This window comes from Bos javanicus, chromosome 6, assembly GCF_032452875.1.
Source record: "Bos javanicus breed banteng chromosome 6, ARS-OSU_banteng_1.0, whole genome shotgun sequence".
Taxonomy (NCBI): domain Eukaryota; kingdom Metazoa; phylum Chordata; class Mammalia; order Artiodactyla; family Bovidae; genus Bos; species Bos javanicus.
The window spans coordinates 44,742,134-44,755,360 of NC_083873.1; the positions used below are offsets into that span (position 1 = coordinate 44,742,134).

The 13,227-nt window shown below is 43.1% G+C and overlaps 1 protein-coding gene across 3 annotated transcripts in view; it reads right to left on the bottom strand.

Moving 5' to 3' along the window:
• The window catches only part of CCDC149 (coiled-coil domain containing 149), a 119,749-nt gene that overhangs the window by 41,887 nt on the left and 64,635 nt on the right, over nucleotides 1-13,227 (bottom strand). For all 3 annotated transcript variants that reach the window (XM_061419808.1, XM_061419809.1, XM_061419810.1), the window contains exon 4: nucleotides 12,438-12,545. In XM_061419808.1, the coding sequence (XP_061275792.1) occupies nucleotides 12,438-12,545 (108 nt within the window). The remainder of the gene's footprint in view (nucleotides 1-12,437; nucleotides 12,546-13,227) is intronic.

Sequence of the window (13,227 nt, forward strand, 5' to 3'; positions counted from 1 at the left end):
AAGTTCAAATTCCTAGACCTATATGACAAATCCAGTTCTAGCTTTAAACAAAAGAATTTGTCACTTAAAGAACAACAAAAAAACATAATACAGCAGTTTTCATTGTCTTCTTCCCAGGCTCTGGAGATCACCATGCACACACTCATTAGTGTGCATCAGTGAATGTTTCCCAGTTAATGAGCACCCAGTTTGGGCCAAACAACATGCTAGAAGCTTTCCTTACACACAGTAGCTCCAGTGACTTCACTGCAATGGAATAAATTTGGGATAAATTGCAAAGCCCTTCTGAGAGCTGATGACGCATGAACTGCCCCCACCCGCTTCTCAACCCCAACTCTAACCACCTCTCTTATTCACCAGCTTCGCTGGCTTCCCTTCAGCCCCTGCTTCTGCCCGCCTCTGGGCCTCAGCACTTGCTCTCCCCACAGGTCTGTGCAGAACCCACGTCTTCTGTCTCTTTCAGGTCACAGATCGAATGTTACCTCCTCTATGAGGTCTTCCCTGAACACCATTGCTGAAGCGTTCACCTTCAAGTGCCCCAGTGCCTTCACTGTGCTTCCAGAAATCAACTTGCTCACATGCTTATCCCTCCCACTGTCAGCTCCACCTCAGGGACCTCTCTGGCCACATGGACAGAAATATCTGGTGCCCATAGCAGGGTCCGGCTAGCCTCAGGGAGTCCTCAGATACATCTTAGATACAGGAAGCCTCCGGTTTGTGGCTTCCCACAAGCCCAGGAGGCAGACACTGTCTGTCGTCTTCACAGGGGAGAGCCGTGGAGGGGCTGCAGCAGAGCGCTAAAGCCAGGGTCCTTGCCCGGGACCTGCGCTCAGACTGGGGTGTGCACTTCCCCTCACTGTCACATGCCAAGCCCTGTCCTCAGTGCTTACACACTGACCCGGTAAGTCCAACAAGCATCCTGTGATGTACTGTTCCGATCCCCGTGGAGACAGAGAGGTGGAGTGACTTGACCACCTCACAGACCTTAGAAATGGCAGGGCTGGGAGTTGAACCCTGGTGGTGAGGGTCCTGGAGTGAGCACTCTGCAGCCTCTCTCCTCACCGATGACAGCACTCACTGCCTGGAGCACTTCCCGTCTGACTTCCTTCAGGCCTCGGAACCAAGGGCATGTGGACAGGAGTGTCTTCCTGACACCCGATGTAAGCAGTGCCCTCCAGGCTGCAGTCTACGCAGCTCTGTGCCTGTGAAGTCGCTCAGTCATGTTCAACTCTTTGTGATCCCATGGACTGTCACCTGCCAGGCTCCTCTGTCCATGGGATTGTCCAGGCAAGAATACTGGAGTGGCCAAGCCCTCCTCCAGGAGATCTTCCCTACCCAGGGTCTCTTATGTCTCCTGCATTGGCAGGAGGGTTCTTTACCTCTAGCGCCACCTGGGAAGCCCTACAGCTCTCTAGCCTGCTGTAACTTGTTGACTTAGTACTTAGCACTGTCTGACATATTTTACTGTATTCAATCAAATATAAGATTTTGTCAACTCTAAGACCTACCATTTTGCATCTCTAAAAAGGCTGGAAAATACCAATCATCACTACATGATACCAATAACTACATCAGAGATGTTCAAACAGTGTTATACCATATATCTATCTATTTTCTCACTGTCCTTCTATGCCCACTAGAATAGAAGCTTCATGACAGCAGGAATTCAGTGGGTTGGTTTATTACCCTATTTCCAGACCAGAGAGTCAGGTTTTCAATGAAGATGTGTTGAATTGAATTGAACCAAACCACTCTCTGTGAGGCAAGTACCACTATTACCTCCACTGTACAGATGAGAACAACTGAGATAGAGAGAGGTCAAGGAACTGGCCCAAGATCACACAGCTAGCAAGCTCCTGACTTATCTTCGGATAGTTCAGAATACATTGTTCCCAGGGGGACAAAATTTAGAGAGTTGTACAAAGCAGTTTTAAAGCTGCTTCAATTTGTTTTGATTTTAGTGTAATTTGGGTACATTGTAGTTGTTGTTTAGTCAGTAAGTCATGTCTGACTCTTTGCAACCCCATGGACTGTAGCCCATCAAACTTCTCTGTCCATGGGATTTCCTAGGCAACAATACTGAATTGGGTCACCACTTCCTTCTCCAGGAGATCTTCCCAACCCAGGGATTCCTGCATTGCAGGTAGATTCTTTACTGCTGGGCCACCAGAGTATCCCAATTTGGGGGTGGTGTACTGTAAAATAAGTCTTCTACCCAGGCTATAAGCTCATACAAACCAGAACAAGCTTAAATATGGTCTCTGAGACCAAATTCATTTGTCTAATTCATCTGACAATAAAGCATTAGGAAATGTTGAACCAGTCTGGCTGCTTGCTGAACTAACTGAGTGTTGCCTATGGTTCGCTGTTAAGATCTCAGTTAAAGTAAGATATGACAGGGCCAGAACAGGTGAAGGGACCTTCTGGCTCATTTTAATTCTTGGTTCAGTTCAGTTGCTCAATCATGTCCGACTCTTTGCGACCCCATGGACTGCAGTACGCCAGGCCTTCCTGTCCATCACCAACTCCCGGAGTTGACTCAAACTCATCTCCATTGAGTTGATGATGCCATCCAACCATCTCATACTCTGTTGTCCCTTTCTCCTCCCACCTTCAATCTTTCCCAGCATCAGGGGCTTTTCAAATGAGTCAGTTCTTCGCATCAGGTGGCCAAAGTATTGGAGTTTCAGCTTCAGCATCAGTCCTTTCAACGAATATTCAGGACTGATTTCCTTTAGGATGGACTGGTTGGATCTCCTTGCAGTCCAAGGGACTCTCAAGAGTTTTCTCCAACACCACAGTTCAAAAGCATCAATTCTTCAGCACTCAGCTTTCTTTATAGCCAACTCTCACATCCATACATGACTACTGAAAAAAACCATAGCTTTGACTAGCATACCTTTGCTGGCAAAGTAATATCTCTGCTTTTTAATATGCTGTCTAGCTTGGTCATAACTTTTATCCCAAGGAGTAAGCATCTTTTAATTTCATGGCTGCAGTCACCATCTGCAGTGATTTTGGAGCCCAACAAAATAAAGTCTGTCACTGTTTCCACTGTTTCCCCATCTATTTGCCATGAAGTGATGGGACCAGTTGCCATGATCTTAGTTTTCCAAATGTTGAGTTTTAAGCCAACTTTTTCACTCTCCTCTTTCATTTTCATTAAGAGGCTCTTTAGTTCTTCTTCGCTTTCTGTCATAAGGGTGATATCATCTGCATATCCGAGGTTATTGATATTTCTCCCAGCAATCTTGATTTCAGCTTGTGCTTCATCCAGTCCAGAGTTTCTCATGATGTACTCTGCATATAAGTTAAATAATCAGGGTGACAATATACAGCCTTGATGTACTCCTTTTCCTACTTGGAACCAGTCTGTTGTTCCATGTCCAGTTCTAACTGTTGCTTCCTGACCTGCATACAGATTTCTCAGGAGGCAGGTCAGGTGGTCTGGTATTCCCATGTCTTTAAGAATTTTCCGAGTTTGTTGTGGTCCACACAGTCAAAGGCTTTCGCATAGTCAGTAAAGCAGAAATAGATGTTTTTCTGGAACTCTCTTACTTTTTCAATGATCCAACAGATGTTGGCAATTTGATCTCTGGTTCCTCTGTCTTTTCTAAAACCAGCCTGAACATCTGTACATTCACAGTTCATGTACTACTGAAGCCTGGCTTGGAGAATTTTGAGCATTAGTTTACTAACGTGTGAGATGAGTGCAACTGTGGGGTAGTTCGAGCATTCTTTGGCATTGCCTTTCTTAGGGATTGGAATGAAAACAGACCTTTTCCAGTCCTGGGGCCATTGCTGAGTTTTCCAAATTTGCTGGCATATTGAGTGCAACACTTTCACAGCATCATCTTTTAGGATTTGAAATAGCTCAACTGGAATTTCATCACCTCCACTAACTTTATTCATAGTGGTGCTGCCTAAGGCCCATTTGACCTCACATTCCAGGATGTCTGGCCCTAGGTGAGTGATCACACCATCGTGGTTATCTGGGTCATGAAGATCTTTTTTGTATAGTTCATCTGTATATTCTTGCCACTTCTTAATATCTTCTGCTTCTGTTAGGTTCATACCCTTTCTGTCCTTTATTGTGCCGTCTTTGCATGAAATGCTCCCTTGGTATCTCTAATTTTCTTGAATAGATCTCTAGTCTTTCCCATTCTATTGTTTTCCTCTATTTCTTTGCACTGATCACTGAGGAAGGCTTTCTTATCTCTCCTTGCTATTCTTAGGAACTCTGCATTCAAATGGGTATATCTTTCCTTTTCTCCTTTAGTTTCGCTTCCCTTTTTTTCACAGCTATTTGTAAGCCTTCCCCAGACAGCCATTTTGCTGTTTTGCATTTCTTTTTCTTGGAGATGGTCTTGATCCCTGTCTTCTGTACAATGTCACGAACCTCTGTCCATAGTTCTTCAGGCACTCTATCAGACCTAATCCCTTGACTCTATTTCTCACTTCTGCTGTATAATCGTAAGGGATTTGATTTAGGTCATACCTGAATGATCTAGTGGTTTCCCCCACTTTCTTCAGTTTAAGTCTGAATTTGGCAATAAGGAGTTCACGATCTGAGCCACAGTCAGCTCCTGGTCTTGGTTTTACTAACTGTATAGAGCGTCTTCATCTTTGGCTGCAAAAAATATAATCAATCTGATTTAGATATTGACCATCTGGTGATGTCCATGTGTAGAGTCTTCTCTTGTGTTGTTGGAAGAGGGTGTTTACTATGACCAGTGCGTTCTCTTGGCAAAACTCTATTAGCCTTTGCCCTGGTTCATTCTGTATTCCAAGGCCAAATTTGCCTGTTACTCCAGGTGTTTCTTGACTTCCTACTTTTGCATTCCAGTCCCCTGTAATGAAAAGGACATCTTTTTGGGGTGTTAGTTCTAGAAGGTGTTATAGGTCTTCACAGAAACTTTTAACTTCAGCTTCTTCAGCATTACTGGTCAGGGCATAGACTTGGATTACTGTTATATTGAATGGTTTGCCTTGGAAACGAACAGAGATCATTCTGTTGTTTTTGAGATTGCATCCAAGTATTGCATTTTGGACTCTTGTTGATTATGATGGCTACTTCATTTCTTCTAAGGGATTCTTGCTCACAGTAGTAGATATAATGGTCATCTGAGTTAAATTCACCCATTCCAGTCCATTTTAGTTCACCGATTCCTAAAACATCAACATTCACTCTTGCCATCTCTTGTTTGACCACTTAAATTTGCCTTGATTTGGGGACCTAACATTCCAGGTTCCTATGCAATATTGCTCTTTACATCATCAGACTTTGCTTCTATCACATCCACAACTTGGTGTTGTTTTTGCTTTGGCTCCATCTCTTCATTCTTTCTGGAATTATTTCTCCACTGATCTCCAGTAGCATATTGGGCACCTACCGACCTGGGGAGTTTATCTTTCAGTGTCCTGTTTTTTTACCTTTTCTTAATGTTCATGGGGTTCTCAAGGCAAGAATATTGAAGTGGTTTGCCATTCCCCTTTCCAGTGGACCACGTTTTGTCAGAACTCTCCACCATGATCCGTCCATCTTGGGTGGCTCTACATGGCATGGTTCATAGTTGCATTGAGTTAGATTGATTCTTGGTAATTAATTTCTAATTACCCAGGGTGAGAGCTCTTCATTAGAGTGCCCTCTTCATGTGGGCTTCCCACAGGCTAGGACATCTCAGTGCTCCTTTGAAGCATAAAGAGGAAATGTTTATGAAGAGCTCTCTGATCCCTCATCCTGGACTGTTATAAACATCCACAGCTGAGCACTCTTTTTTTTTTCTTTTAAATAAAAACAAAGTCTACTTTAATAAATCACCTGCATGCTCATTAGTCGATCTTTATTGGCTGGTGGCTTTGCTCAATTGGTTTGCTTGCTGAATCCATCCAAAAGTCCCATGTCAATAGAGATACATTCACTGAAAGGGTCTATCATTTTATGGTGCCAATACCAGATAAAACAGAGTTATTTAAAGACTGTCAGCTGGTGTAACATAAAGCTCATTATTAAGGGCAAAACCTCATGTTTATGCACAATTGCAAACAGTTACATTTAAATTGGCCAGCAGGGGCCCAGTAAAAGTGACTGCCTGACACTGCCCACCTGACGTTCCTTGGTTTTGAGTGCCTCACATTGCATTATCGTTTTTCTGTACTAAAAGTGCTGTAACCTGTAAAATGAAGGAAACATAAAAGCAAGTGGACTAGAAAACCCAACAGAAACATGAGATGCCACTCCTGGTATATTCCATTAGGTGCTTATTCCACAAGGGGCACATAAAATGCAAGGTGCCAGGCTTCTCACCCCAGTCTGTGTCTCTAATGGGAGGCATATGCCCACCTGGTCCACTGGAAACAGCTGATCAACAGGTAAAACGACCCTGAGATTCCTGGTGGAAATTTTATACAAGCGGACTCTAAGCTGATCTGGGCCCAGCTTGTGCTAAAGATACCAGCAATGTTTACCCTTCATGGAGTGCTTACTGGATGCCAGACACCATACTGCACCCTTTATAAACAATATTGATGGACACACACAATTCTAATCATTAAATCTCTTGTTTTCTTTTCTTCCGAGCACTAAACACTGTCTGATGATTGTGTATATAACTACTTAATTTTCTTACCCTCCATCTCCCCAACTAGACTGTATATCTGTGAGACTGGGTACCTTGTCTTTCTTATTCCTTGATGTAGTCATAGCACCTAGAACATTAATCAGCACACAGTGAGTTCCCAATTGTGTACTGATGAATAATGATGAAAACTGACAGCAAGTCTACGTGAGATATCATTACTCCCATTTTACAGATGAGGAAACTGAGGCCCAGAGAGACAAATGACTTGCACAAGGTAAGAACATGCACACAGATCGTAACTGACAGAGCTAGAATATAAATCTGGTCTAGCAGTTTCCAAAGATGGACCTTCTGGACTATTCTAGACTATACCATTTGGCAGTGGGAGGCTGGAGCTGGCTCTTTCTGGAGTGCCAAGCTTTCTAACTTCCAATTCAGTGACTTCAATTTGCTGGCCTGATATTTAAATGTCATGGCACCAGTGTTTATACCACAGAAATCGGCACAGCACTACCAGCCAGGCTCCCTCTTAGGAGCAGCAGGTTCACCAGCCCCCTTCTGGATATCTGTGAGTCAAGTATGCTTGGTTGGTTTCGTGCCTCTTGTGTGCACATGTGCTCAGTTGCTTCAGTCGTGTCTGACTCTTTGTGACCCCGTGGACTGTAGCCCGCCAGGCTCCTCTGTCCATGGGATATCTCAGGCAACAATACTGAAGTGGGTTGCCATTTCCCTCTCCAGGGGATCTTCCTGACCCAGCGATCAGACCTGGGTCTCCTGCATTGCAGGTAGATTCTTTACCGCTGAGCCACTGGGGACCTTTGTGCCTCTTACTGATTCTTAAATTCTCAAAGACCTCCTTCTTCCTCCCGGTCCCCTTTCCCTGAATCTTCTCTTTTTCTAATGTCTGCTCAGAAGCGGATGCAGGAGTATGGTGGGGGCAGGAAGGGAAGCTGTAATTCTCTCAGTGGGCTGCTTTCCAGACTTGAGGTCCTAGCACTGCTGGATCTTCCCATGTAATTGGTCCTTATTCCTCACAGACGGACACACAAAGAACCCTAGGCAATCCACCCTCGTGAAGAGCTTTCCCCAGGGAGATTTGTGGAGGTGTAAGTCCTCCCTTCCTTCTTTAACCTTTCAGAGGTATAATTATCAAGAAAGGGGAGGACATCTACTAGGCTTCCCTTTTCCCGCCTCTTGTCTGGTTTGGACTAGGGTGTTGTATCTGTCTGCGAGCCTTGAGAAATTATTGGGCTATGCTCAGAGAATACTAGGTGATGTTGATCATGGAAGCCCACCATCCACCTGCCAGCCCTGTGTGAGTACCAAGCTGCTTGTAAGCCAAGGTGGCAACAAATCTCTCAAGAGGCTGTTTGAAAATGCTTTATGGCACGTAGGGTTACAAGGCTCTAGCTGAACAAATGGAAAAATTAGTCTACCTTAAAATAACCAAGGCAAAAAAAAAAAATTACCAAGGCAAGTAATTTTCTATTACCTTGTTTCTTAAATGTACTTAACGTCTAGAATCTGGGCTTCCCAAAATATGGTGAAGGGTCATCAGTTAAAATGGCAACTTGAAGATAAAAAAAAAAAAAAATTCCACTTTAATAGTTGCTTCTAATTGATGCCATCAGCCCTTCTGTTCAGAATATGGGGAGTTAGGAATCAAACAACATCAATTATTATTTCTTGAATTGAATAGGCTTGAGCCAGTCTAGGAGCAGGAGTCTCATCCCACATCTACTTAGGCTCAGCCACAGCTCTCCCTGACCCCTCCAGGGGTTTCCCAAGGTCTCACAGCTTAGGTTTGGTTTTCTTCAGGTTTTTCTTGAATGGAATGGTATGCTTTCTAACTCCTTTCTCCAGATTTCTAAATTAGTCTTCACCCCACAAAGCAAGTTAGTGATGACAACCAGACGGGCAGTCCGTCTGCTATTTTCTTGTGTTCTTTTTCTTTTTCTCTTCCTCTTTCTTGAACTTTTTTGCTCTTTTTTTTACATTTCCTTTATTCATTCATTTATCCTATTCCATTGCTTCAATAAAGATCTGTTATTAAATAGATACAGCCACTATGGAGAACAGCATGGAGATTCCTTAAAAACTAGGAGTAAAACTCCCATATGACCCAGCAATCCCACTACTGGGCATATACCCTGAGAAAAACCATAATTCAAAAAGACACATGTATCTCAACATTCACTGCAGCACTATTTACAATAGCCAAGACATGGAAGCAACCTAGATGTCCATCAATAGATGAATGGATAAAGAAGTTGTGGTACATATATAAATGGAATATTACTCAGCCATAAAAAGGAACGAATTTGAATCAGTTGAACTAAGGTGGATGAACCTAGAGCCTGTTACACAGAGTGAAGTAAGTCAAAGAGAACAAATATATATGGAATCTAGAAAAATGGTACTGATCACACTATTTGCAGGGTGAAAAATGGTACTGATCACACTATTTGCAGGGTAGGAATAGAGACACAGAGAATAACGGATGAAGGAGAGGGCAGATGAATTGAGAGAGTAGCCTCAAAACATATACGTTACCATGTGTAAAACAGATAGCTAGTGGGAAGTTGCTGTAACACAGGGAGCCCAACACAGTGCTCTGTGACAACCTAGAGGAGTGGGATAGAGTATGAGTTGGAGGGAGGCTCAAGAGGGAGGGGGTATTTATGTAGACTTATAGCTGATTCACATTGTTGTTTGGCAGAAACCAACACAACATTGTAAAGCAATTATCCTCCGATTAAAAATTTTAAAAGATCTATTAAATAAAATCTATGCATCACAAACTAAGAATGCTAATTCCTACGGATACCAGGAATTTGGCCTGCAAAGGGTTTGTGCTTATGGGTGGAGAGCCACAAAAGTACAAGCAGAGGGGAAAGAGTAGGACACTGTTGGTGTGTGCAGGAAAGCCCCTAAGGGTTGGAGAAGGCTACATCTGACCTATGACCTGAAAGATGAGCGGGAGTTTGCGGAAGTAAAGGGGAAGAGTGTTCCAGACTGTGGCAGCAGGTGCAAAGGCCCTGAGGCACACGGCAGTATGGCTCCAGAAAGAGGCTGAAATGAGCACTGCAGGGTGGAGGTATGAGGTGACTAATGGCAAGAGATGTGGCTGGAGAAATTAGGAGGGGCTAGATAATAGGGATCAGCACACCAAGGTAGAGAGATGGGACTGGATGCAGAAGGTGATGGGAAGGTTGGAGCTGTGAGTGATGCAATGAATAAAAAGCAAAGGTGGGGTTAACTCATTTCCTACCACACTCATGGCCACCCTTCAACAGAGGCCTCTGAGCTTCTCATGATGGCTGGTGTCATTACTGAATGAGTCATCTGGCCTTAATGCTGATGACTGGGGGTGAGGGTAGGGGGGAGGATGAACATGACTCACAGGGGGCTGAAAATAAACCAGCCCTATTACTTTAGATGCAAATGAGAATAAATGGAATTTCTGGGGCTCACTGTAGCTGGTCTATTTTGAGGAGGAGAGGTCTGGATACTGAGATACAGGGTCTACTGAACATTATAACATCTTCCCTGCCCCTTTTGGCAAGCAAATTACTTCACAGGCCATGAAAATGAGTCACTAAATCCTAAACCTTGGTTGAGAAAAGCAAGTTTGATAAATGTGTTCAGCTACTGGAATAAAGACCCAGAATGCAGGGAAATCATGAAGTTCAGATGGTGCCAATGCAAAAGCAGCCCCAGACCTGCACTTAGTATTTCACACACACTCACACACACACTTACGTGCACACCCCCTCCCTTTCTTTCCTTGAAATATCAGTTGCAAATGTCAATGCCTAGAATATCTCATGCCTACAAAGTGATACAATTATAAGTGACCAAAAGGTGAGACAGAGGTGTGTTTAGGAGAGTTGGGGGTAGCCCAGAAAATAAAAAAGAAAAGAAGCAAAAAAATCAGTCAAGAAGAACCATGAATCCAAATATCATGTTTCAAAATGTTTTAGTATTTTGTGGATTTATATCACTTCCAAGTGTATTAGTCACTTAGTCGTGTCCAACTCTTTGCGACCCCATGGACTGTAGCCCACCAGGCTCCTCTGTCCATGGCATTCTCCAGGCAAGAATACTGGAGTGGGTTGCCATTTACTTCTGCAGGGCTTCTTTTGGAGCCAGGGATTTAACCCAGGTCTCCTACATTGCAGGCAGATTCTTTACTGTCTGAGCCATCAAGGAAGCCCCATTTCATCTCAAAATTCCTGCAATATTTTTACACATTTAAAGGACAGGATTGTACATGCCTGATTTTAGTCTCTGGAAAAACTTACTCTGATGTTATAACTTGTGGGAGTGACTAAGAAGGCCTGGCCTTTAATTTTTGACCAAACACCTAGGTTACAGAGCTTAAATCATTTTGGAAGGCCTGATTAGCTTGTCTAAGGTTAATTAGTACCTTTCTTAGGCATTCTCATCCACCTCCTATTTCATGACTGAGAATAGTAGAGCTTACTTTTGCAAATATAGTATGTTAAATCCGAGAGTTTTTAAAAAAATTTTAAAGGCAGACTAAGTGGAGAAGTGGAGAAGGCAATGACAACCCACTCCAGTACTCTTGCCTGGAAAATCCCATGGAAGGAGGAGCCTGGTAGGCTTCAGTCCATGGGGCCACGAAGAGTCAGACACGACTGAGTGACTTCACTTTCACTTTTCACTTTCATGCATTGGAGAAGGAAATGGCAACCCACTCCAGTGTTCTTGCCTGGAGAATCCCAGGGATGGGGGAGCCTGGTGGGCTGCCATCTATGGGGTTGCACAGAGTCAGACACGACTGAAGTGACAGCAGCAGCAGCAGCAAGTGGAGAAGAGGCTGCGTAGAGGACTCCCCAGTATGCCCTTAGGTTGAGCCCCTTCAGCCAGCAGTAAACACACAATCCTCTCTGCTCTTTTGTCATGGAAGGGTTCTCTGGATGATCCAGACACTTCCGTGCATTTTTTTAAAAAAGAATGAGCATCTTTCAAAATGGCACCTCCTGATCACCAATGACTCCCAGCAACGCTGAACATGCCCATCATTTGTCAGGGGATTTGGTGCCATTCAAAAGACATTTCCCAAGAAAGCACCTCCTTCCATGTAGTTTTCTTGAGTCAAACTCCAAAGGCCATCCCTGTTGTGAAAGCTGCCTCTAGCAAGAAGTTAAAATTGAAGTTATCTTGGCAAAACAGGAAATTATTTGGGGGGCGGGGGACAGAATTAAACTTGGGTAGTTTTTCTTCCTTTTCTCAATTGTACTTTTGTTCACAGCTTCAGCTGGGAGAGAGAGTGTTCACATTTAGTTTGGAGTTTATGAGTTCATATTTTATAATTAACGTTGCCAACAGGGGAGTTTGATTAATACCAAGCAGTGGATTTTGAGCAATGTTCCATACAAATTGCCAAATTTAGCAATAAAATAAATTGGTTATGTGAACATAATTAGTAGGATGACTACTTAAAATTCAAAACCGAATGTGAATAATTCCAAATCATCTGAGCCACAAATCCATTATTTGTATAGAAGGGAGAAAGTATAGCATTTGGGTTTTATTTTGCCCTCAACCACAATGTTATTCGGCACCAAGCTGAACATAATGAAACTTCTACAATGGGTTGTGACAATATTTTAGAGCAACCCAGAAACACACACAGACGCATGTGCACGCATACATGCAAAGGGAATGTAATAAAGATAAGAAATGCTGAACTGAATTTCCATTGTAAATGTAAAAATCTATAACAAATTTTTACACAAATGCTGTATTACATTTTTCTGATGCACCATACATAAACCTATGGCACAAAACTACTCAGGAGAGCTTCTTGTCTTTACATATTCACAGTACCTTATTGTCACCCTGGACTTCTCCGAGCCTTTGCTGAAGTTCTTTAATTTCTTCTCCCAGATGTTTATTTCGGTCCTGAGAATCTCTCAATAGTTGTGCAAGATTAGCCTGCAAATATCAACACATTATGAAATATAATCAGAAATGGAGGAGTGGAGAAATGTGACGTTTTATTAGGCTTATTGCAGTCAGCATCCAAGCCCAGCTGAAGCACACAAAGCCCTTTAGAGTAAACACATGTACGAATATAGCGAGTGTGAAAATCATGCCACTACAACCGCATGGAGGGAAATAAAATTGGCCATGAACCTCAATTTGGGAATGTTCTTTATTTCCAGAATGGCTCACAGACAAGTGATGGAGGACGTGGTGTTACTTGACATTTTTTTTTAAAGAGCTCCTCATGAAAACTCTTACAAGCAGTCCTAGAGTTCAATGCTAACTTTGGGCCAACAATAATGGAAAAGTTTCATTTCCTTGTTTGGATAGTTTTTTCCTTCAAATAGATCATGTTTAATGAACTTTTCTTTGCCACCTTAATGCCCAGAATTTTGATCAAAAAAAAATCAGTCAGACAAGAGACTGGTGAGGTATCATGATTACAGAAATCAGGATCCAGGGTAATGCAACAACTTCCTAGGCTGCTTTGCTCACCTCCTTATTCCCCTGTTCTAGTTCCCAGAGTAACAAACAGCCAGGATGAGCGCCTTCCAGTCCAGTCTTTGTAATGGCATCGCTTCCTTAAGATTTCTTCCTGCTCAGACCAGATCCCACTAGCCCACATGGGCAG